The sequence below is a fragment of the Pseudophryne corroboree genome, chromosome 1, assembly GCF_028390025.1.
Source record: "Pseudophryne corroboree isolate aPseCor3 chromosome 1, aPseCor3.hap2, whole genome shotgun sequence".
In the NCBI taxonomy this organism is placed as follows: domain Eukaryota; kingdom Metazoa; phylum Chordata; class Amphibia; order Anura; family Myobatrachidae; genus Pseudophryne; species Pseudophryne corroboree.
Window position 1 is genome coordinate 159,944,607 of NC_086444.1, and position 26,488 is coordinate 159,971,094.

The following is a 26,488-nucleotide window of genomic DNA, read 5'->3' on the forward strand; positions in this document are numbered from 1 at the left end:
CTATATTAGCAGCAGACACAGTACGGTAGTCCACGGCTGTAGCTACCTCTGTGTCGGCAGTCGCTGGTCCATCCATAATTGTATACCACCTACCCGTGGTTTTTTTTTCTATCTTCTTGATACTAGTAGCTTACTTTAGGAGTCTGCAGTGCTGACAGACAGTGTCCAGCAGGTCCGTCATTACATAATATATATATACCTGTCCGGCTGCAGTACTAGTGTGATATATATATATATATTTTAATTTTATCTCATTATCATCCAGTCTATATTAGCAGCAGACACAGTACGGTAGTCCACGGCTGTAGCTACCTCTGAGTCGGCAGTCGCTCGTCCATCCATAATTGTATACCACCTACCCGTGGTTTTTTTTTCTATCTTCTTGATACTAGTAGCTTACTTTAGGAGTCTGCAGTGCTGACAGACAGTGTCCAGCAGGTCCGTCATTACATAATATATATACCTGTCCGGCTGCAGTACTAGTGTGATATATATATATATTTTATTTTTATCTCATTATCATCCAGTCTATATTAGCAGCAGACACAGTACGGTAGTCCACGGCTGTAGCTACCTCTGTGTCGGCAGTCGCTCGCCCATCCATAATTGTATACCACCTACCCGTGGTTTTTTTGTTCTATCTTCTTGATACTAGTAGCTTACTTTAGGAGTCTGCAGTGCTGACAGACAGTGTCCAGCAGGTCCGTCATTGCATAATATATATATACCTGTCCGGCTGCAGTACTAGTGTGATATATATATATATTTTAATTTTATCTCATTATCATCCAGTCTATATTAGCAGCAGACACAGTACGGTAGTCCACGGCTGTAGCTACCTCTGTGTCGGCAGTCGCTGGTCCATCCATAATTGTATACCACCTACCCGTGGTTTTTTTTTCTATCTTCTTGATACTAGTAGCTTACTTTAGGAGTCTGCAGTGCTGACAGACAGTGTCCAGCAGGTCCGTCATTACATAATATATATATACCTGTCCGGCTGCAGTACTAGTGTGATATATATATATATTTTAATTTTATCTCATTATCATCCAGTCTATATTAGCAGCAGACACAGTACGGTAGTCCACGGCTGTAGCTACCTCTGTGTCGGCAGTCGCTCGTCCATCCATAAGTATACTAGTATCCATCCATCTCCATTGTTTACCTGAGGTGCCTTTTAGTTGTGCCTATTAAAATATGGAGAACAAAAATGTTGAGGTTCCAAAAATAGGGAAAGATCAAGATCGACTTCCACCTCGTGCTGAAGCTGCTGCCACTAGTCATGGCCGAGACGATGAAATGCCAGCAACGTCGTCTGCCAAGGCCGATGCCCAATGTCATAGTACAGAGCATGTAAAATCCAAAACACCAAATATCAGTAAAAAAAGGACTCAAAAATCTAAAATAAAATTGTCGGAGGAGAAGCGTAAACTTGCCAATATGCCATTTACCACACGGAGTGGCAAGGAACGGCTGAGGCCCTGGCCTATGTTCATGGCTAGTGGTTCAGCTTCACATGAGGATGGAAGCACTCAGCCTCTCGCTAGAAAAATGAAAAGACTCAAGCTGGCAAAAGCACAGCAAAGAACTGTGCGTTCTTCGAAATCCCAAATCCACAAGGAGAGTCCAATTGTGTCGGTTGCGATGCCTGACCTTCCCAACACTGGACGTGAAGAGCATGCGCCTTCCACCATTTGCACGCCCCCTGCAAGTGCTGGAAGGAGCACCCGCAGTCCAGTTCCTGATAGTCAGATTGAAGATGTCAGTGTTGAAGTACACCAGGATGAGGAGGATATGGGTGTTGCTGGCGCTGGGGAGGAAATTGACCAGGAGGATTCTGATGGTGAGGTGGTTTGTTTAAGTCAGGCACCCGGGGAGACACCTGTTGTCCGTGGGAGGAATATGGCCATTGACATGCCTGGTGAAAATACCAAAAAAATCAGCTCTTCGGTGTGGAAGTATTTCAACAGAAATGCGGACAACATTTGTCAAGCCGTGTGTTGCCTTTGTCAAGCTGTAATAAGTAGGGGTAAGGACGTTAACCACCTCGGAACATCCTCCCTTATACGTCACCTGCAGCGCATTCATAATAAGTCAGTGACAAGTTCAAAAACTTTGGGCGACAGCGGAAGCAGTCCACTGACCAGTAAATCCCTTCCTCTTGTAACCAAGCTCACGCAAACCACCCCACCAACTCCCTCAGTGTCAATTTCCTCCTTCCCCAGGAATGCCAATAGTCCTGCAGGCCATGTCACTGGCAATTCTGACGAGTCCTCTCCTGCCTGGGATTCCTCCGATGCATCCTTGCGTGTAACGCCTACTGCTGCTGGCGCTGCTGTTGTTGCTGCTGGGAGTCGATGGTCATCCCAGAGGGGAAGTCGTAAGACCACTTTTACTACTTCCACCAAGCAATTGACTGTCCAACAGTCCTTTGCGAGGAAGATGAAATATCACAGCAGTCATCCTGCTGCAAAGCGGATAACTGAGGCCTTGGCATCCTGGGTGGTGAGAAACGTGGTTCCGGTATCCATCATTACTGCAGAGGCAACTAGAGACTTGTTGGAGGTACTGTGTCCCCGGTACCAAATACCATCTAGGTTCCATTTCTCTAGGCAGGCGATACCGAAAATGTACACAGACCTCAGAAAAAGAGTCACCAGTGTCCTAAAAAATGCAGCTGTACCCAATGTCCACTTAACCACCGACATGTGGACAAGTGGAGCAGGGCAGGGTCAGGACTATATGACTGTGACAGCCCACTGGGTAGATGTATGGACTCCCGCCGCAAGAACAGCAGCGGCGGCACCAGTAGCAGCATCTCGCAAACGCCAACTCTTTCCTAGGCAGGCTACGCTTTGTATCACCGGTTTCCAGAATACGCACACAGCTGAAAACCTCTTACGGCAACTGAGGAAGATCATCGCGGAATGGCTTACCCCAATTGGACTCTCCTGTGGATTTGTGGCATCGGACAACGCCAGCAATATTGTGTGTGCATTAAATATGGGCAAATTCCAGCACGTCCCATGTTTTGCACATACCTTGAATTTGGTGGTGCAGAATTATTTAAAAAACGAGAGGGGCGTGCAAGAGATGCTGTCGGTGGCCAGAAGAATTGCGGGGCACTTTCGGCGTACAGGCACCACGTACAGAAGACTGGAGCACCACCAAAAACGCCTGAACCTGCCCTGCCATCATCTGAAGCAAGAAGTGGTAACGAGGTGGAATTTAACCCTATATATGCTTCAGAGGTTGGAGGAGCAGCAAAAGGCCATTCAAGCCTATACAATTGAGCACGATATAGGAGGTGGAATGCACCTGTCTCAAGCGCAGTGGAGAATGATTTCAACGTTGTGCAAGGTTCTGCTGCCCTTTGAACTTGCCACACGTGAAGTCAGTTCAGACACTGCCAGCCTGAGTCAGGTCATTCCCCTCATCAGGCTTTTGCAGAAGAAGCTGGAGACATTGAAGGAGGAGCTAACACAGAGCGATTCCGCTAGGCATGTGGGACTTGTGGATGGAGCCCTTAATTCGCTTAACAAGGATTCACGGGTGGTCAATCTGTTGAAATCAGAGCACTACATTTTGGCCACCGTGCTCGATCCTAGATTTAAAACCTACCTTGGATCCCTCTTTCCGGCAGACACAAGTCTGCTGGGGTTCAAAGACCTGCTGGTGAGAAAATTGTCAAGTCAAGCGGAACGCGACCTGTCAACATCTCCTCCTTCACATTCTCCCGCAACTGGGGGTGCGAGGAAAAGGCTCAGAATTCCGAGCCCACCCGCTGGCGGTGATGCAGGGCAGTCTGGAGCGACTGCTGATGCTGACATCTGGTCCGGACTGAAGGACCTGCCAACGATTACGGACATGTCGTCTACTGGCACTGCATATGATTCTCTCCCCATTGAAAGAATGGTGGAGGATTATATGAGTGACCGCATCCAAGTAGGCACGTCAGATAGTCCGTACTTATACTGGCAGGAAAAAGAGGCAATTTGGAGGCCCTTGCACAAACTGGCTTTATTCTACCTAAGTTGCCCTCCCACAAGTGTGTACTCCGAAAGAGTGTTTAGTGCCGCCACTCACCTTGTCAGCAATCGGCGTACGAGGTTACTTCCAGAAAATGTGGAGAAGATGATGTTCATTAAAATAAATTATTATCAATTCCTCAGTGGAGACATTGACCAGCAGCAATTGCCTCCACAAAGTACACAGGGAGCTGAGATGGTGGATTCCAGTGGGGACGAATTGATAATCTGTGAGGAGGGGGATGTACACGGTGATATATCGGAGGATGATGATGAGGTGGACATCTTGCCTCTGTAGAGCCAGTTTGTGCAAGGAGAGATTAATTGCTTCTTTTTTGGTGGGGGTCCAAACCAACCCGTCATTTCAGTCACAGTCGTGTGGCAGACCCTGTCACTGAAATGATGGGTTGGTTAAAGTGTGCATGTCCTGTTTATACAACATAAGGGTGGGTGGGAGGGCCCAAGGACAATTCCATCTTGCACCTCTTTTTTCTTTAATTTTTCTTTGCGTCATGTGCTGTTTGGGGAGTATTTTTTTGAAGGGCCATCCTGCGTGACACTGCAGTGCCACTCCTAGATGGGCCAGGTGTTTGTGTCGGCCACTAGGGTCGCTTAGCTTACTCACACAGCTACCTCATTGCGCCTCTTTTTTTCTTTGCGTCATGTGCTGTTTGGGGAGTGTTTTTTGGAAGGGCCATCCTGCGTGACACTGCAGTGCCACTCCTAGACGGGCCAGGTGTTTGTGTCGGCCACTAGGGTCGCTTAGCTTACTCACACAGCTACCTCATTGCGCCTCTTTTTTTTCTTCTTTGCGTCATGTGCTGTTTGGGGAGTGTTTTTTGGAAGGGCCATCCTGCGTGACACTGCAGTGCCACTCCTAGATGGGCCAGGTGTTTGTGTCGGCCACTAGGGTCGCTTAGCTTACTCACACAGCTACCTCATTGCGCCTCTTTTTTTCTTTGCGTCATGTGCTGTTTGGGGAGTGTTTTTTGGAAGGGCCATCCTGCGTGACACTGCAGTGCCACTCCTAGATGGGCCAGGTGTTTGTGTCGGCCACTAGGGTCGCTTATCTTACTCACACAGCTACCTCATTGCGCCTCTTTTTTTCTTTGCGTCATGTGCTGTTTGGGGAGTGTTTTTTGGAAGGGCGATCCTGCGTGACACTGCAGTGCCACTCCTAGATGGGCCAGGTGTTTGTGTCGGCCACTAGGGTCGCTTAGCTTACTCACACAGCTACCTCATTGCGCCTCTTTTTTTCTTTGCGTCATGTGCTGTTTGGGGAGTGTTTTTTGGAAGGGCCATTCTGCGTGACACTGCAGTGCCACTCTTAGATAAGCCAGGTATTTGTGTCGGCCACTAGGGTCGCTTATCTTACTCACACAGCTACCTCATTGCGCCTCTTTTTTTCTTTGCGTCATGTGCTGTTTGGGGAGTGTTTTTTGGAAGGGCCATCCTGCGTGACACTGCAGTGCCACTCCTAGATGGGCCAGGTGTTTGTGTCGGCCACTTGGGTCGCTTAGCTTAGTCATCCAGCGACCTCGGTGCAAATTTTAGGACTAAAAATAATATTGTGAGGTGTGAGGTGTTCAGAATAGACTGAAAATGAGTGGAAATTATGGTTTTTGAGGTTAATAATACTTTGGGATCAAAATGACCCCCAAATTCTATGATTTAAGCTTTTTTTTAGGGTTTTTTGAAAAAAACACCCGAATGCAAAACACACCCGAATCCGACAAAAAAAATTCGGTGAGGTTTTGCCAAAACGCGGTCGAACCCAAAACACGGCCGCGGAACCGAACCCAAAACCAAAACACAAAACCCGAAAAATTTCAAGTGCACATCTCTAACACCAACTCCATCAGGTCTTTTTGCTTGTCCGATAGGTAGACCTATCAGGCGAAGGTTGTGCCGACGATTTCTATTTTCAAGATCTTCCAGCTTGTCGTGTATCACAATTAAGGATGCTTCCTGGGAGGTGATAGTAGCTTTCGCAATAATCAGGTCATCCTCTACATTAGAAATTCTTTGTTCAGTTTCGTCGAAGAGGGCACTATGTTCTTTAAGTTGAGTGACAGTAGATTCAATAGCCGCCTGTAGGCCAGCAAGCTTTTTGTCAAGGAGAGGGGAGAGCAAATCAGATATCTCCTGGGCTTTAGCTATAGATGCTTTGCTGCAGGCAGTGGGATCTGATACACCTTGCAAACACGTCATCGCCGGGCGGGTAGGATGGTGGGCTCTGTGCCGGCATGGCGTTGGTTCTTGTTTCCTGAGCTTTGGTGTTTGTGCCGCCTCTCTGAGGTTTAGCAACAAATTTATCCATAATTAGAAAAAAAAAAAGGCACGAAGCCTGTTTAGATATATGTAGAGAAAATACAGGCCAGCAACACGACTCTTCCCAAACTTGCCACAGCAGCTCCGTGAGAGGGTAGAGGAATCCACAGGGCAATACCCCAAGAGGTGAGATGTCAAATTCCTGCCCTTTAAGGTGTGCGCTGAAGCAGGGGGATACAATGCAGCTCAGCACACTAGGATGAGGCAGCAGGATTATGTGCAGGGGGGAATAACAAGATGGTGCCTCCAATTCACAGTCTGCCTTCCAAAAGGATGATGACCACCAGACACAGCCGTGTTAATGCAAGGGGGAAGGGAAGGATGCAGGGAGAAATGTCCAGAGTAGTGCCCTCTATTAGCTCTGTGGCTCCGGTACAAGCAATGCAACTGCACGCAGGGGGAGAGCGGCAAGTCAGAGCCGGGAATGCGCCCTCCACGGCGGTATCAGTGCAGGGGGAAGATGGGTGCAGGCACCGCAGCTCCAGCACAGGCAGGGCAGCTGTTCACAGGGAAAGAGAGAGAGCGGCGGATCAGAGCTGTGGATATGACCGCGCACCGCTCGTCTCCTGCACATTGCTCCAACGTTGAAGGTCCGCGGCCACGGCAGTAGGGGAGAGCGGGTGCGGGAAGATGGCTCCCGCCGAGTAGCATCCTCCCGAACACTGTGATTCCGGTGACAGCAGGGCGGTGGGGAGCCGGGGATGGCAGCCTCTTTCCCACCACTATCTCCAGTACCTGATAATACGACCTGGGCGCTAATCCCAGCTGAAAGTAGTGTTTTTGGAGCTGGGGAACGGAGAGCTCTTTAAAAAGCGGCCTGTCACTTGGTCCGCCCACCGGAAATCTCGACCATACCTTTTTTATAGTTTACAGTACTATTCTCTGGGAGCGCCACCAACCTATTGCTGTATTTATTTACTTTTGTGCAGTAAGCGTGATGTTGGTTTAATAAACATTATATAGATATTACATATATTATATCCTGTGCAGATTTTACACTTTTTTTAGCTACCTTTTGACCCTGTCGACCTTTTGACTGTCTAACATGTGATGTCTATCTATTGACTTTCTAACTAGACACTGTCTATCTGTTATACCACACCCCTTTTTCATGTGATTCTGCCCCTAACAGTAACCTTAAAACTAAACCTAATGCTAACCTTAACCCTAACTTAATGTCCAAGTGTCATTATTAATGATTTTAACCATATTGAAATCATGCGTGTCGATATTATGAATGGTGACGGCATCACAATTATTTCAGCCTAATATGTAGTGTAGCTGTGCTTTACATAATTTTCTGGGAGAGTGGTCCGACCATCATTAATTGTATGTACACAATACTATTTATACAGGAAGAGAGGGAAGAAACTTCTTGTGCTAAAGAGAATGCACCACAAAGATCTTCACCTTTTCATGCAGCTGAGATTTGTGGGCTTGTTTCCAGCCATTGTCCTGGTGCAGAACAACAGTTATTAACTGAGGTTTCACTTCAAGGCTACAAGTAAGGAAAGCATTTCACGGAACTGATTGGATTGCACTGTACTTCCTTCACTGATAAACTAAACAAAAGCAAGCTAGCACACGCTTTCCCCATGTAATGAAGGGCTTATAGAAGCTGAATGCATAATAATTCAAAACATGTTCTCCACCCATTAAACTTAATTCTTGAAGTTACTGAATTTAATTATTTCAAAAGCTATGTATTGATTCCACATTTTACAACATAAATCAGAATAGAGAGCCCAACCTCACTAGCCATTGATTTTCGTTAGTCTGACTCTGTTTCTAATGACAGTAGTTTAAAGGGCCATGAAACTTCGAATAGAAGTTTATCCAGTATTAAAAGAAAGTTGTCATATACAAACAAATACATCAAAGTTACCATATATTAAATTGTAACTATCATCAGCATGCCCTTTTTCTGTTATTAGCCATTTAGACTAAAGCTGAGTACACACTATGCGATGGTGTGACCCAGCAACTCAGCGGTTCGATGTAATGATACATCACATCTGCCATACCCACTAAACAATACACTGTATAATGGCAGAGGTTTTGTTACATGCTGCATGCAATGAAACAGCAGTCAGGCATGAAATCCCCATTGGGCATGTAGCACATTGAGTGGGATGATTCCGTGTACGATGGACTGGAACACTGGATCAGTGGTACACACTATACGATGTGTATGATTTATTTCTCCGATAAGCATCGGAACAATATATCTTATAGGGTGTACCCAGCGTTAGCTGGGCTCTCTATAGTGTCAGTAGACTTGTGACAGATGGTGTGCATGGGCAATAAATCTCCCACCCACAAACACAGCTTTTCAGTATATCCAGTACCATTAGATAAGACTGACTCTCGAAATGTTAGCTTGTATAAGTACTTGCAGCGCACAGGGCCGTAACTAGGTGTCTGCGGAGGGGGCACCGCACATAAGCGCTGCAGGGTAGGGAGCGCTGTTGGCGGCACTTGTCAGTTATCTGTTTTAATTACTTTCAATTGCAGCTTACCCCCTTTTTGAAGCCCAGCATCTCCTGACCGCCGCTGTCTCCTACCCTGAACCTTCTGTTGCTAATACCTATATAACATTCATGAACTCAACTTGAGAGCTCTTTGTCCTTCAGTCACATTGTCCTTTATTACATTTCAAGATGCTGACATACCTGGGATTTGAACCAATTGCCTGTGGCATTGCAGTCAGGCACTCTATTCATTGAGCTATCTTATACTTTGTGAAAAGATGATCAGCATTGCATCTGAGAAGATCTATGTAGTGTGTGGCTGCAAGGGATTGGATGTGTGGCTGCACACTACATAGATCTGCTCAATTACAATGCTGATTATTTTTTTTACAAAGTACCAGTAGCTTCATATAGTGTTCACAGTTTTTATGTAGGATCAGATAGCTCAATGAGTAGGGTGTTTAATTAGAATTCAACAGGTTATAGGTTTGAATACTGGATATGGCAGTATATTGACATAGGCGTGCGCAGGACATTTTATTAGGGGGTGCACGATTAGAAGGGCGTGTTTAGCACCACCTATTGGGCATGTCTAACACCACCTAATGGGCGTGTCTAGCACCACCTATCAGGCGTGTCTACCACCACATATTGGCACTCAATGCAAACGAAATAATATAGAGAATTGATGCACAGATATATATATATATATATATATATATATAGATAGATAGATAAAATCTGTTTAATATATGTTTAATTTGTATATTTCTCTGACGTCCTAAGTGGATGCTGGGGACTCCGTCAGGACCATGGGGATTAGCGGCTCCGCAGGAGACAGGGCACAAAACTAAGGCCCTCATTCCGAGTTGTTCGCTCGGTATTTTTCATCGCATCGCAGTGAGAATTCTCTTAGTGCGCATGCGTAATGTTCGCACTGCGCATGCGCCAAGTAACTTTACTATGAAGAAAGTAATTTTACTCACGGCTTTTTCATCGCTCCGGCGATCGCATTGTGATTGACAGGAAATGGGTGTTACTGGGCGGATGTATGGCGTTTTATGGGCGTGTGGCTGAAAACGCTACCGTTTCCGGAAAAAACGCAGGCGTGTCTGGAGAAACGGTGGGAGTGCTTGGCCGAACGCTGGGTGTGTTTCTGACGTCAGCCGGGACCGAAAAGCACTGAACTGATCGCACAGGCAGAGTAAGTCTGGAGTTACTCAGAAACTGCTAACTCGTTTTTGATCGCAAAAATGCGCATACATCGGTCGCACATTTAAGAAGTTTAGATTCACTCCCAGTAGGCGGCGGCTTAGCGTGTGTAACTCTGCTGAAATCGCCTTGCGAGCGAACAACTCGGAATGAGGGCCTAAAGCTTTAGGATCAGGTGGTGTGTACTGGCTCCTCCCCCTATGACCCTCCTCCAAGCCTCAGTTAGGTTTTTGTGCCCGTCCGAGCAGGGTGCAATCTAGGTGGCTCTCTTAAGGAGCTGCTTAGAAAAAGTTTTTAGGTTTCTTATTTTCAGTGAGTCCTGCTGGCAACAGGCTCACTGCATCGAGGGACTTAGGGGAGAGAAGTTCAACTCACCTGCGTGCAGGATGGATTGGCTTCTTAGGCTACTGGACACCATTAGCTCCAGAGGGAGTCGGAACACAGGTCTCACCCTGGGGTTCGTCCCGGAGCCGCGCCGCCGACCCCCCTTGCAGATGCTGAAGATTGAAGGTCCGGAAACCGGCGGCAGAAGGCTTTTCAGTCTTCATGAAGGTAGCGCACAGCACTGCAGCTGTGCGCCATTGTTGTCACACACTTCACACCAACGGTCACGGAGGGTGCAGGGCGTTGCTGGGGGCGCCCTGGGCAGCAATGTATAATACCTTATTCTGGCTAAAAATACATCACATATAGCCCCTGGAGGCTATATGGATGTATTTAACCCCTGCCAGGTCTCAGAAAAACGGGAGAAGAAGCCAGCCGAAAAGGGGGCGGGGCCTATTCTCCTCAGCACACAGCGCCATTTTCCCTCACAGAAAGGCTGGTGGGAAGGCTCCCAGGCTCTCCCCTGCACTGCACTACAGAAACAGGGTTAAAACAGAGAGGGGGGGCACTTATTTGGCGATATGTATATATATATTAAAATGCTATAAGGGAAAAACACTTATATAAAGGTTGTCCCTGTATAATATAGCGTTTTTGGTGTGTGCTGGCAAACTCTCCCTCTGTCTCCCCAAAGGGCTAGTGGGGTCCTGTCCTCTATCAGAGCATTCCCTGTGTGTGTGCTGTGTGTCGGTACTTGTGTGTCGACATGTATGAGGACGATGTTGGTGAGGAGGCGGAGCAATTGCCGGTAATGGTGATGTCACTCTCTAGGGAGTCGACACCGGAATGGATGGCTTATTTAAGGAATTACGTGATAATGTCAACACGCTGCAAGGTCGGTTGACGACATGAGACGGCCGGCAAACCAATTAGTACCTGTCCAGGCGTCTAAAACACCGTCAGGGGCGTTAAAACGTCCTTTTACCTCAGTCGGTCGACACAGACACAGACACGGACACTGACTCCAGTGTCGACGGTGAAGAAACAAACGTATTTTCCTTTAGGGCCACACGTTACTTGTTAAGGGCAATGAAGGAGATGTTACATATTTCTGATACTACAAGTACCACAAAAAAGGGTATTATGTGGAGTGTGAAAAAACTACATGTGGTTTTTCCTGAATCAGATAAATTAAATGAAGTGTGTGATGATGCGTGGGTTTCCCCCGATAGAAAATTATTGGCGGTATACCCTTTCCCGCCAGAAGTTATGGCGCGTTGGGAAACACACCTTAGGGTGGATAAGGCGCTCACACGCTTATAAAAACAAGTGGCGTTACCGTCTCCAGATACGGACGCCCTCAAGGAGCCAACTGATAGGAGGTTGGAAAATATCCTAAAAAGTATATACACACGTACTGGTGTTATACTGCGACCAGCGATCGCCTCAGCCTGGATGGGCAGCGCTGGGGTGGCTTGGTCGGATTCCCTGACTGGAAATATTGATACCCTTGACAGGGACAGTATTTTATTGACTATAGAGCATTTAAAAGATGCATTTCTATATATGCGAAACTCTGGCATCAAGAGTAAGTGCGATGTCCATATCTGCCAGACGATGTTTATGGACACGACAGTGGTCAGGTGATGCAGATTCCAAACGGCACATGGAAGTATTGCCGTATAAAGGGGAGGAGTTATTTGGGGTCGGTCCATCGGACCTGGTGGCCACGGCAACAGCTAGAAAATCCACCTTTTTTACCCCAAGTCACATCTCAGCAGAAAAAGACATAGTCTTTTCAGCCTCAGTCCTTTCGTCCCCATAATATCTGCCCAGGGATAGAGGTAAGGGAAGAAGACTGCAGCAGGCAGCCCATTCCCAGGAACAGAAGCCTTCCACCGCTTCTGCCAAGTCCTCAGCATGACGCTGGGGCCGTACAAACAGGTGCGGTGGGGGGTCGTCTCAAGAGTTTCAGCACGCAGTGGGCTCACTCGCAAGTGGACCCCTGGATCCTACAAGTAGTATCCCAGGGGTACAGATTGGAAATTCGAGACGTCTCCCCCTCGCAGGTTCCTGAAGTTTGCTTTACCAACGTCTACCTCCGACAGGGAGGCAGTATTGGAAACAATTCACAAGCTGTATTTCCAGCAGGTGATAATCAAAGTACCCCTCCTACAACAAGTAAAGGGGTATTATTCCACACTATATTGTGGTACTGAAGCCAGACGGCTCGGTGAGACCTATTCTAAATGGAGTCACTCAGAGCAGTGATAGCGAACCAGGAAGAAGGGGACTATATGGTGTCCCTGGACATCAAGGATGCTTACCTCCATGTCCAAATTTGCCCTTCTCACAAAGGGTACCTCAGGTTCGTGGTACAAAACTGTCACTATCAGTTTCAGACGCTGCCGTTTGGATTGTCCACGGCACCCCGGGTCTTTACCAAGGTAATGGCCGAAATGATGATTCTTCTTCAAAGAAAAGGCGTCTTAATTATCCCTTACTTGGACGATCTCCTGATAAGGGCAAGGTCCAGAGAACAGTTGGAGGTCTGAGTAGCACTATCTCAAGTAGTTCTACGACAGCACGGGTGGATTCTAAATATTCCAAAATCGCAGCTGTCTCCGACGACACGTCTGCTGACCCTAGGGATGATTCTGGACACAGTCCAGAAAAAGGTGTTTCTCCCGGAGGAGAAAGCCAGGGAGTTATCCGAGCTAGTCAGGAACCTCCAAAAACCAGGAAAAGTGTCAGTGCATCATTGCACAAGGGTCCTGGGAAAAATGGTGGCTTCTTACGAAGCGATTCCATTCGGCAGATTTCACGCAAGAACTTTTCAGTGGGATCTGCTGGACAAATGGTCCGGATCGCATCTTCAGATGCATCAGCGGATAACCCTGTCTCCAAGGACAAGGGTGTCTCTTCTGTGGTGGCTGCAGAGTGCTCATCTACTAAAGTGCCACAGTTATGCATTTAGGACTGGGTCCTGGTGACCACGGATTCCAGCTTGAAAGGCTGGGGAGCAGTCACATAGGGAAAAAAATTCCAGGGAGTGTGATCAAGTCTGGGGACTTCTCTCCGCATAAATATACTGGAGCTAAGAGCAATTTACAATGCTCTAAGCTTAGCAAGACCTCTGCTTCAAGGTCAGCCGGTATTGATCCAGTGGGACAACATCACGGCAGTCGCCCACGTAAACAGACAGGGCGGCACAAGAAGCAGGAGGACAATGGCAGAAACTGCAAGGATTCTTCGCTGGGCGGAAAATCATGTGATAGCACTGTCAGCAGTTTTCATTCCGGGAGTGGACAACTGGGAAGCAGACTTCCTCAGCACGACCTCCACCCGTGAGAGTGGGGACTTCATCGGGAAGTTTTTTCCACATGATTGTGCACCGTTGGGAAAGACCAAGGGTGGACATGATGGCGTCCCGCCTGAACAAAAAACTGGACAGGTATTGCGCCAGGTCAAGAGACCCTCAGGCAATAGCTGTGGACGTTCTGGTAACACCATGGGTGTACCAGTCGGTGCATGTGTTCCCTTCTCTGCTTCTCATACCAAAGGTACTGAGAATTATAAGACGTAGAGGAGTAAGAACTATACTCGTGGCTCCGGATGGGCCAAGAAGGACTTGGTACCCGGAACTTCATGAGATGCTCACAGAGGACTCAGGGCCTCTGCCGATAAGAAGGGACTTGCTTCAGCAAGTACCATGTCTGTTCCAAGACTTACCGCGGGTGCGTTTGACGGCATGGCGGTTGAACGCCGGATCCTAAGGGAAAAAAGGCATTCCGGAAGAGGTCATTCCTACCCTGGTCAAAGCCAGGAAGGAGGTGACCGCACAACATTATCACCACATGTGGCGAAAATATGTTGCGTGGTGTGAGGCCAGGAAGGCCCCACGAAGAAATTTCAACTCGGTCGATTCCTGCATTTCCTGCAAACAGGAGTGTCTATGGGCCTCAAATTGGGGTCCATTAAGGTTCAAATTTCGGCCCTGTCGATTTTCTTCCAGAAAGAATTGGCTTCAGTTCCTGAAGTCCAGAAATTTGACAAGGGAGTACTGCATATACAACCCCCTTTTGTGCCTCCAGTGGCACTGTGGGATCTCAACGTAGTCCTGGGATTCCTCAAATCACGTTGGTTTAAACCGCTCAAATCTGTGGATTTGAAATATCTCACATGGAAAGTGACCATGATGTTGGCCCTGGCCTCGGCCAGGCGAGTGTCAGAATTGGCGGCTTTGTCTCACAAAAGCCCATATCTGATTGTCCATTCGGACAGGGCAGAGCTGCGGACTCGTCCCCAGTTTCTCCCTAAGGTGGTGTCAGCGTTTCATCTGAACCAGCTTATTGTGGTACCTGCGGCTACTAGAGTCTTGGAGGACTCCAAGTTGCTAGATGTTGTCAGGGCCCTGAAAATATAGATTTCCAGGACGGCTGGAGTCAGGAAAACTGACTTGCTGTTATCCTGTATGCACCCAAAAAACTGGGTGCTCTTGCTTCTAAGCAGACGATTGCTAGTTGAATGTGTAGTACAATTCAGCTTGCACATTCTGTGGCATGACTGCCACAGCCAAAATATATAAATGCCCATTCCACAAGGAAGGTGGGCTCATCTTGGGCGACTGCCCGAGGGGTCTCGGCTTTACAGCTTTGCCGAGCTGCTACTTGGTCAGGGGCACACCCTGGCTGAGGAGGACCTGGAGTTCTCTCACTCGGTGCTGCAGAGTCATCCGCACTCTCCCGCCCGTTTGGGAGCTTTGGTATAATCCCCATGGTCCTGACGGAGTCCCCAGCATCCACTTAGGACGTCAGAGAAAATAAGATTTTACTTACCGATAAATCTATTTCTCGTAGTCCGTAGTGGATGCTGGGCGCCCATCCCAAGTGCGGATTGTCTGCAATACTTGTACATAGTTATTGTTACAAAAAAATCGGGTTGTTATTGTTGTGAGCCGTCTGTTCAGAGGCTCCTACGTTTGTCATACTGTTAACTGGGTTTAGATCACAAGTTATACGGTGTGATTGGTGTGGCTGGTATGAGTCTTACCCGGGATTCAATATCCTTCCTTATTGTGTACGCTCGTCCGGGCACAGTATCCTAACTGAGGCTTGGAGGAGGGTCATAGGGGGAGGAGCCAGTACACACCACCTGATCCTAAAGCTTTAGTTTTGTGCCCTGTCTCCTGCGGAGCCGCTAATCCCCATGGTCCTGACGGAGTCCCCAGCATCCACTACGGACTACGAGAAATAGATTTATCGGTAAGTAAAATCTTATTTTTATTACCATAGATTATATCCTAATCTCTCGAAATATATATTGATATTGAATTTGAACTTGTCCTCCTCCAAGAGGAACGCTGTTTTCTGTGGCGTTAGCACATGATGAGGAGAGAGAGAGCATGGGTGGGAGCATGAGCGGGCATGCACGTGGCATGACATCATCACGACACATCCCACAAGTTAGAGGAACTGGGAGTAGGATTACGTCAGTGATGCTGCACCATAAAAATGATTGACAGCCAGACTGAGCAGAGGGGGTGGCGGGCACAATGGTCGGAGGACAGAAATGAGCACACTCGGCGATCGCCGATACTGCAGCAGCAGCAGGTGTGTGTGAGGGGGTTAACAGACATTAGGGGGTGCCTGTGCGCACCAGGAACCCCCCTGCGCACGCCTATGTATATTGACATGTGTTATTTAATAAAGTGTGTTGTAACTGAATAACAACAAGCTCTCAAGTTACATGCCTGAATGTGGTATAAAAAAGATTTGTGTCCAAAACCATTTTAATATGTGATCTATGTGTGTGTAATATACACTGCTCAAAAAAATAAAGGGAACACTTAAACAACACAATGTTACTCCAAGTCAATCACACTTCTGTGAAATCAAATTGTCCACTTAGGAAGCAACACTGATTGACAATCAATTTCACATGCTGTTGTGCAAATGGAATAGACAACAGGTGGAAATTATAGGCAATTAGCAAGACACCCCCAATAAAGGAGTTGTTCTGCAGGTGGTGACCACAGACCACTTCTCAGTTCCTATGCTTTCTGGCTGATGTTTTGGTCACTTTTGAAAGCTGGCGGTGCTTTCACTCTAGTGGTAGCATGAGACAGAGTCTACAACCCACACAAGTGGCTCAGGTAGTGCAGCTCATCCAGGATGGCACATCAATGCGAGGTGTGGCAAGAAGGTCTGCTGTGTCTGTCTGCGTAGTGTCCAGAGCATGGAGGCGCTACCAGGAGACAGGCCAGTATATCAGGAGACGTGGAGGAGGCTGTAGGAGGGCAACAACCCAGCAGCAGGACCGCTACCTCCGCCTTTGTGCAAGGAGGAACAGGAGGAGCACTGCCAGAGCCCTGCAAAATGACCTCCAGCAAGCCACAAATGTGCATGTGTCGACTCAAACGATCAGAAACAGACTCCATGAGGGTGGTATGAGGGCCCGACGTCCACAGTTGGGGGTTGTGCTTACAACCCAACACCGTGCAGGACGTTTGGCATTTGCCAGAGATCACCAAGATTGGCAAATTCGCCACTGTCGCCCTGTGCTCTTCGCAGATGAAAGCAGGTTCTCACTGAGCACATGTGACAGACGTGACAGAGTCTGGAGACGCCAAGGAGAACGTTCTGCTGCCTGCAACATCCTCCAGCATGACAGGTTTGGCAGTGGGTCAGTAATGGTGTGGGGTGGCATTTCTTTGGGGGGCCGCACAGCCCTCCATGTGCACTTGTGGGATAATGTGCTCCGGTGCCCTCTCGCAAAGATAGGCTAGGTAAAGGCAGGAAAAGACGCGGCGTCACTCAGAGTCTTCCAAAACAAAATCGTGTATTAAATGGGATATTATGGAGTGATTCTTTAATACACGACTTTGTTTTGGAAGACTCTGAGTGCCGCCGCATCTTTTCCTGCCTTTACCTCTCTCTCTCTCTCTCTCTCTCTCTCTCTCTCTCTCTCATATACACACACACACACACACACACACACACACACACACACACACACACACACACACACATATATATACACACACACACACAGTGCATCCAGAAAGTATTCACAGAGCTTCACTTTTTCCACATTTCTCTGACGTCCTAGTGGATGCTGGGTACTCCGTAAGGACCATGGGGAATAGACGGGCTCCGCAGGAGACTGGGCACTCTTAAAAGAAAGATTAGGTACTATATCTGGTGTGCACTGGCTCCTCCCTCTATGCCCCTCCTCCAGACCTCAGTTAGAATCTGTGCCCGGCCAGAGCTGGATGCACCTAGTGGGCTCTCCTGAGCTTACTAGAAAAGAAGGTTTTTTATTTTCAGTGAGATCTGCTGGCAACAGACTCACTGCTACGAGGGACTGAGGGGAAAGAAGCAAACCTACCTGCTTGCAGCTAGCTTGTGCTTCTAAGGCTACTGGACACCATTAGCTCCAGAGGGATCGAACACAGGGCCCGACCTCGATCGTCCGTTCCCGGAGCCGCGCCGCTGTCCCCCTTGCAGAGCCAGAAGATGGAAGAACCAGGAGAAAATCGGCGGCTGAAGACTCCGGTCTTCAATAAGGTAGCGCACAGCACTGCAGCTGTGCGCCATTGCTCCCACAGCACACCACACGCTCCGGTCACTGGTGGATGCAGGGCACTGGGGGGGGGGGGGGGCGCCCTGGGCTGCAATAAGTATACCTTTTGGCAAATGTGCACATAATACAGTTATAAACTGTATATGTGCCTAATCCCCCGCCATTAACATTATTAAAAAAGCGGGAGAAGCCCGCCGCGGAGGGGGCGGGGCTATCTCCCTCAGCACACCAGCGCCATTTTCTCTTCACAGCTCCGCTGGAAGGACGCTCCCCAGGCTCTCCCCTGCAGTATACACTACAAGAAGGGTAAAAAAGAGAGGGGGGGCACATAAATTTAGGCGCAAAAGGTGATATAAGCAGCTATTGGGGGAAAATTCACTTTGTGTTAGTGTAAATCCCTCTGTTATATAGCGCTCTGGTGTGTGCTGGCATACTCTCTCTCTGTCTCCCCAATGGACTTTGTGGGGTCCTGTCCTCAGTCAGAGCATTCCCTGTGTGTGTGCGGTGTGTCGGTACGGCTGTGTCGACATGTTTGATGAGGACGCTTACGTGGAGGCGGAGCAAGAGCCGATAAGTGTGATGTCGCCCCCTGCGGGGCCGACACCAGAGTGGATGGATATGTGGAAGGTATTAACCGACAGTGTCAACTCCTTGCATAAAAGGTTCGATGACGTAACAGCTTTGGGACAGCTGGCATCTCAGCCCGCGCCTGCCCAGGCGTCTCAGAGGCCATCAGGGGCTCAAAAACGCCCGCTACCTCAGATGGCAGACACAGATGTCGACACGGAGTCTGACTCCAGTGTAGACGAGGATGAGACAAATGTACAGTCCACAAGGGCCATCCGATGCATGATTACGGCAATGAAAAATGTGTTGCACATTTCTGACATTAACCCGGTTACCACTAAAAAGGGTATTATGTTTGGGGAGAAAAAGCAGCCAGTGACTTTTCCCCCATCTGATGAGTTAAATGAATTGTGTGAAGAAGCGTGGTGTTCCCCAGATAAGAAATTAGTGATTTCTAAGAGGTTACTAATGGCGTACCCTTTCCCGCCAACGGACAGGTTACGTTGGGAAACATCCCCTAGGGTGGACAAAGCGCTCACGCGCTTATCAAAAAAGGTGGCACTGCCGTCTCAGGATACGGCCGCCTTAAAGGAGCCTGCAGATAGAAAGCAGGAGGCTATCCTGAAGTCTGTGTATACACACTCAGGTACTATACTGAGACCTGCAATTGCTTCAGCATGGATGTGTAGTGCTGCAGCTGCTTGGTCTGATACCCTGTCAGATAACATTGATTCCCTTGACAGGGATACTATTTTGCTAACCATAGAGCATATTAAAGACGTCGTCTTATATATGAGGGATGCACAGAGGGACATTTGCCGGCTGGCATCTAGAATTAATGCACTGTCCATTTCTGCCAGGAGAGTATTATGGACTCGGCAGTGGACAGGTGATGCTGATTCTAAAAGGCACATGGAGGTTTTGCCTTATAAGGGTGAGGAATTGTTTGGGGACGGTCTCTCGGACCTCGTATCCACAGCAACAGCTGGGAAGTCGACTTTTTTTTACCTCAGGTTCCCTCACAGCCTAAGAAAGTACCGTATTATCAAGTACAGTCCTTTCGGCCTCAGAAAGGCAAGCGGGTCAGAGGCGCGTCCTTTCTGCCCAGAGGCAGGGGTAGAGGGAAAAAGCTGCACCAGACAGCCAGTTCCCAGGAACAAAAATCCTCCCCTGCTTCCACTAAGTCCACCGCATGACGCTGGGGCTCCACAGGTGGAGCCAGATGCGGTGGGGGCGCGTCTCCGGAACTTCAGCGACCAGTGGGTTCGCTCACAGGTGGATCTCTGGGTTCTACAAGTGGTATCTCAGGGATACAAGCTGGAGTTCGAGGCATCTCCCCCTCGTCGTTACCTCAAATCAGCCTTGCCAGCTGCTCCCAAGGAAAGGGAGGTAGTACTGGCGGCAATTCACAAGCTGTACCTTCAGCAGGTGATAATCAAAGTTCCCCTCCTTCAACAGGGACGGGGTTACTATTCCACAATGTTTGTGGTACCGAAACCAGACGGTTCGGTGAGACCCATTCTAAATTTGAAATCCTTGAACACTTATATAAGGAAGTTCAAGTTCAAAATGGAATCGCTCAGGGCGGTTATTGCAAGCCTGGAAGAGGGGGATTTTATGGTGTCACTGGACATCAAGGATGCTTACCTACATGTCCCCATTTACCCACCTCACCAGGAGTACCTCAGGTTTGTGGTACAGGACTGTCATTACCAATTCCAGACGTTGCCGTTTGGTCTGTCCACGGCACCGAGGGTATTTACCAAGGTAATGGCCGAAATGATGATACTCCTTCGTCCTTCCCGTACTTGGACGATCTCCTTATAAAGGCAAGGTCCAAGAAGCAGTTGTTAGTCGGAGTAGCACTATCTCGGGAAGTGCTACAACAGCACGGCTGGATTCTGAATATCCCAAAGTCGCAGCTGATTCCTACGACGCGTCTGCTGTTCTTGGGCATGATTCTGGACACAGAACAGAAGAAGGTGTTTCTCCCGGAGGAGAAGGCCCAGGAATTGTCATCTCTGGTCAGGGACCTCCTGAAACCAAAACAGGTGTCGGTGCATCACTGCACGCGAGTCCTGGGAAAGATGGTAGCTTCTTACGAAGCAATTCCCTTCGGCAGGTTCCATGCAAGGATCTTTCAGTGGGATCTGTTAGACAAGTGGTCCGGATCACATCTTCAGATGCATCGGTTGATCACCCTGTCCCCGAGGGCCAGGGTGTCTCTGCTGTGGTGGCTGCAGAGTTGCTCATCTTCTCGAGGGCCGCAGATTCAGCATTCAGGACTGGGTCCTGGTGACCACGGATGCAAGCCTCCGAGGTTGGGGGGCAGTCACTCAGGGAAGAAACTTCCAAGGACAGTGGTCGAGTCAGGAGACTTCCCTACACATAAATATTCTGGAACTAAGGGCCATTTACAATGCCCTGAGTCAAGCAGAACCCCTGCTTCAAAACCAACCGGTGCTGATTCAGTCAGACAACATCACGGCGGTCGCCCATGTAAACCGACAGGACGGCACAAGAAGCAGGATGGCGATGGCAGAAGCCACAAGGATTCTTCGATGGGCGGAGAATCACGTGCTAGCACTGTCAGCGGTGTTCATTCCGGGAGTGGACAACTGGGAAGCAGACTTCCTCAGCAGGCACGACCTCCACCCGGGAGAGTGGGGACTTCATCCAGAAGTCTTCAAGCTGATTGTAAATCGTTGGGAAAGGCCACAGGTGGACATGATGGCGTCCCGCCTCAACAAAAAGCTAAAAAGATATTGCGCCAGGTCAAGGGACCATCAGGCGATAGCTGTAGACGCTCTAGTGACACCGTGGGTGTACCAGTCGGTTTATGTGTTCCCTCCTCTTCCTCTCATACCAAAGGTACTGAGGATAATAAGAAAGAGAGGAGTAAGAACTATACTCATCGTTCCGGATTGGCCAAGAAGAACTTGGTACCCGGAACTACAAGAAATGATCTCAGAGGACCCTTGGCCTCTGCCGCTCCGATAGGACCTGCTACAGCAGGGGCCCTGTCTGTTCCAAGACTTACCGCGGCTGCGTTTGACGGCATGGCGTTTGAACGCCGGATCCTAATGGAAAAGGGCATTCCAGATGAAGTCATTCCTACGCTGATAAAAGCTAGGAAGGATGTGACAGCAAAACATTATCACCGCATATGGCGAAAATATGTTGCTTGGTGTGAGGCCAGGAAGGCCCCAACAGAGGAATTTCAGCTGGGTCGATTTCTGCACTTCCTACAGTCAGGAGTGACTATGGGCCTAAAATTGGGATCCATTAAAGTCCAGATTTCGGCCCTGTCTATTTTCTTTCAAAAATAACTGGCTTCACTGCCTGAAGTTCAGACGTTTGTTAAGGGAGTGCTGCATATTCAGCCCCCTTTTTGTGCCTCCAGTGGCACCTTGGGATCTCAACGTTGTGTTGGATTTCCTAAAATCACATTGGTTTGAGTCACTTCAGACCGTGGAGTTGAAGTATCTCACGTGGAAGGTAGTCATGCTGTTGGCCTTGGCCTCAGCTAGGCGTGTGTCAGAATTGGCGGCTTTGTCCTGTAAAAGCCCATATCTGATTTTCCATATGGACAGGGCAGAATTGAGGACTCGTCCCCAATTTCTCCCAAAGGTGGTATCAGCGTTTCATTTGAACCAACCTATTGTGGTGCCTGCGGCTACTCGGGACTTGGAGGATTCCAAGTTGCTGGACGTAGTCCGGGCCCTGAAAATCTATGTTTCCAGGACGGCTAGAGTCAGAAAAACTGACTCGCTGTTTATCATGCATGCACCCAACAAGCTGGGTGCTCCTGCTTCAAAGCAGACTATTGCTCGCTGGATCTGTAGCACGATTCAACTTGCACATTCTGCGGCTGGACTGCCACATCCTAAATCAGTAAAAGCCCATTCCACAAGGAAGGTGGGCTCTTCTTGGGCAGCTGCCCGAGGGGTCTCGGCTTTACAACTTTGCCGAGCTGCTACTTGGTCGGGATCAAACACTTTTGCAAAATTCTACAAGTTTGATACCCTGGCTGAGGAGGACCTTGAGTTTGCTCATTCGGTGCTGCAGAGTCATCCGCACTCTCCCGCCCGTTTGGGAGCTTTGGTATAATCCCCATGGTCCTTACGGAGTACCCAGCATCCACTAAGACGTCAGAGAAAATAAGAATTTACTCACCGGTAATTCTATTTCTCGTAGTCCGTAGTGGATGCTGGGAGCCCGTCCCAAGTGCGGACTTTCTGCAATACATGTATATAGTTATTGCTTAACTATAGGGTTATTGTTATGAGCCATCTGTTGAATGAGGCTCAGTTGTTGTTCATACTGTTAACTGGGTATAGTTATCACAAGTTGTACGGTGTGATTGGTGTGGCTGGTATGAGTCTTACCCTGGATTCCAAATCCTTTCCTAGTAATGTCAGCTCTTCCGGGCACAGTTTCCCTAACTGAGGTCTGGAGGAGGGGCATAGAGGGAGGAGCCAGTGCACACCAGAAATAGTACCTAATCTTTCTTTTCTCTATCGTCCTAAGTGGATGCTGGGGTTCCTGAAAGGACCATGGGGAATAGCGGCTCCGCAGGAGACAGGGCACAAAAGTAAAGCTTTTACAGGTCAGGTGGTGTGTACTGGCTCCTCCCCCTATGACCCTCCTCCAGACTCCAGTTAGATTTTTGTGCCCGGCCGAGAAGGGTGCAATTCTAGGTGGCTCTCATAAAGAGCTGCTTAGAGAGTTTAGCTTAGGTTTTTTATTTTACAGTGATTCCTGCTGGCAACAGGATCACTGCAACGAGGGACAGAGGGGAGAAGAAGTGAACTCACCTGCGTGCAGGATGGATTGGCTTCTTGGCTACTGGACATGAAGCTCCAGAGGGACGATCACAGGTACAGCCTGGATGGTCACCGGAGCCACGCCGCCGGCCCCCTCACAGATGCTGAAGCAAGAAGAGGTCCAGAATCGGCGGCTGAAGACTCCTGCAGTCTTCTTAAGGTAGCGCACAGCACTGCAGCTGTGCGCCATTTTCCTCTCAGCACACTTCACACGGCAGTCACTGAGGGTGCAGGGCGCTGGGGGGGGGCGCCCTGGGAGGCAAATGAAAACCTTTAAAAAGGCTAAAAATACCTCACATATAGCCCCAGAGGCTATATGGAGATATTTACCCCTGCCTAAATGTACTAAATAGCGGGAGACGAGCCCGCCGAAAAAGGGGCGGGGCCTATCTCCTCAGCACACGGCGCCATTTTCTGTCACAGCTCCGCTGGTCAGGAAGGCTCCCAGGTCTCTCCCCTGCACTGCACTACAGAAACAGGGTATAACAGAGAGGGGGGGCAGAATAAATGGCAATATATTAATATAAAAGCAGCTATAAGGGAGCACTTAATCATAAGGCTATCCCTGTCATATATAGCGCTTTTTGGTGTGTGCTGGCAGACTCTCCCTCTGTCTCCCCAAAGGGCTAGTGGGTCCTGTCTTCGTATAGAGCATTCCCTGTGTGTCTGCTGTGTGTCGGTACGTGTGTGTCGACATGTATGAGGACGTTATTGGTGTGGAGGCGGAGCAATTGCCAAATATGAGGATGTCACCTCCTAGGGGGTCGACACCAGAATGGATGCCGTTATTTGTGGAATTACGGGATAGCGTCAACTCGCTTAAGCAGTCGTTTGCCGACATGAGGCGGCCGGACACTCAATTAGTGTCTGTCCAGGCGCCTCAAACACCGTCAGGGGCTGTAAAACGTCCCTTGCCTCAGTCGGTCGACACAGACCCAGACACAGGCACTGATTCCGGTGGTGAAGGTGACGAATCAACCGTATTTTCCAGTAGGGCCACACGTTATATGATTTTGGCAATAAAGGAGATGTTACATTTAGCTGATACTACAGGTACCACTAAACAGGGTATTATGTGGGGTGTGAAAAAACTACCAGTAGTTTTTACCGAATCAGAAGAATTAAATGACGTGTGTGATGAAGCGTGGGGTGCCCCGATAAAAAACTGCTAATTTCAAAGAAGTTATTGGCTTTATACCCTTTCCCGCCAGAGGTTAGGGAGCGCTGGGAAACACCTCCTAGGGTGGACAAAGCGCTAACACGCTTATCAAAACATGTGGCGTTACCCTCTCCTGAGACGGACGCACTTAAAGATCCATCAGATAGGAGGATGGAAAATATCCAAAAAGGTATATACACACATGCAGGTGTTATACTACGACCAGCTATTGCGACTGCCTGGATGTGCAGTGCTGGGGTAGTTTGGTCAGAGTCCCTGATCGAAAATATTGATACCCTGGACAGGGACAATATTTTACTGTCGTTAGAACAAATAAAGGATGCATTTCTTTATATGCGTGATGCACAGAGAGATATCTGCACACTGGCATCACGGGTAAGTGCTATGTCCATTTCGGCCAGAAGAGCTTTATGGACACGACAGTGGACAGGCGATGCGTAGAGGAGTTATTTGAGGTCGGTCTATCGGATTTGGTGGCCACGGCTACGGCCGGGAAATCCACCTTTCTACCTCAAGTCACTCCCCAACAGAAAAAGGCACCGACCTTTCAACCGCAGCCCTTTCGTTCCTTTAAAAATAAGAGAGCAAAGGGCTATTCATATCTGCCACGAGGCAGAGGACGAGGGAAGAGACAGCAACAGGCAGCTCCTTCCCAGGAACAGAAGCCCTCCCCGGCTTCTACAAAAGCCTCAGCATGACGCTGGGGCTTCGCAAGCGGACTCGGGGGCGGTAGGCGGTCGTCTCAAAAATTACAGCGCGCAGTGGGCTCACTCGCAGGTAAATCCCTGGATCCTGCAGATAATATCTCAGGGGTACAGGTTGAAATTAGAGACAGAGCCACCTCGCCGTTTCCTGAAGTCTGCTTTACCAACGTCCCCCTCAGAAAGGGAGACGGTTTTGGAAGCCATTCACAAGCTGTATTCTCAGCAGGTGATAGTCAAGGTACCTCTTCTACAACAAGGGAAGGGGTATTATTCCACTCTATTTGTGGTACCGAAGCCGGATGGCTCGGTAAGGCCTATTCTAAATCTGAAGTCCTTGAACCTATACATAAAGAAGTTCAAGTTCAAGATGGAGTCACTCAGAGCAGTGATAGCGAACCTGGAAGAAGGGGACTTTATGGTATCCTTGGACATCAAGGATGCGTATCTCCACGTTCCAATTACCCCTCACACCAGGGGTACCTCAGGTTCGTTGTACAAAACTGTCACTATCAGTTTCAGACGCTGCCGTTTGGTTTGTCCACGGCACCTCGGGTCTTTACAAAGGTAATGGCCGAGATAATATTTCTTCTTCGAAGAAAAGGCGTATTAATTATCCCATACTTGGACGATCTCCTAATAAGGGCAAGGTCCAGAGAACAGCTAGAGATGGGTTTAGCACTATCTCAAGAGGTGCTAAAGCAGCACGGATGGATTCTGAATATTCCAAAATCCCAATTAATGCCGACAACTCGTCTGCTGTTCCTGGGGATGATTCTGGACACAGTTCAGAAAAAGGTTTTTCTTCCCGAAGAAAAAGCCAAGGAGTTATCTGACCTGGTCAGGAACCTCCTAAAACCAGGAAAGGTGTCTGTACATCAATGCACAAGAGTCCTGGGAAAAAAAAAATAAAAAAAATGGTAGCTTCTTACGAAGCAATCCCTTTCGGCAGATTCCATGCAAAGGGATCTGTTGGACAAATGGTCAGGGTCGCATCTTCAGATGCACCTGCGGATAACCCTGTCGCCGAGGACAAGGGTATCCCTTCTGTGGTGGTTGCAGGAGGCTCATCTATTGGAGGGCCGCAGATTCGGCATACAGGATTGGATCCTGGTGACCACGGATGCCAGCCTGAGAGGCTGGGGAGCAGTCACACAGGGAAGAAATTTCCAGGGAGTGTGGTCGAGCCTGAAAAAGTCTCTTCACATAAGCATTCTGGAACTAAGAGCAATCTACAATGCTCTAAGCCAGGCGGAACCTC

The 26,488-nt window shown here is 48.6% G+C and overlaps 1 protein-coding gene across 1 annotated transcript in view; it reads left to right on the plus strand.

The window, feature by feature from the left end:
- Positions 1-26,488, plus strand: part of LOC134889019 (uncharacterized) — a 391,009-nt gene that overhangs the window by 344,312 nt on the left and 20,209 nt on the right. Inside the window, exon 9 of the mRNA XM_063913347.1 lies at positions 7,718-7,866. Within this exon, the coding sequence (XP_063769417.1) occupies positions 7,718-7,866 (149 nt within the window). The remainder of the gene's footprint in view (positions 1-7,717; positions 7,867-26,488) is intronic.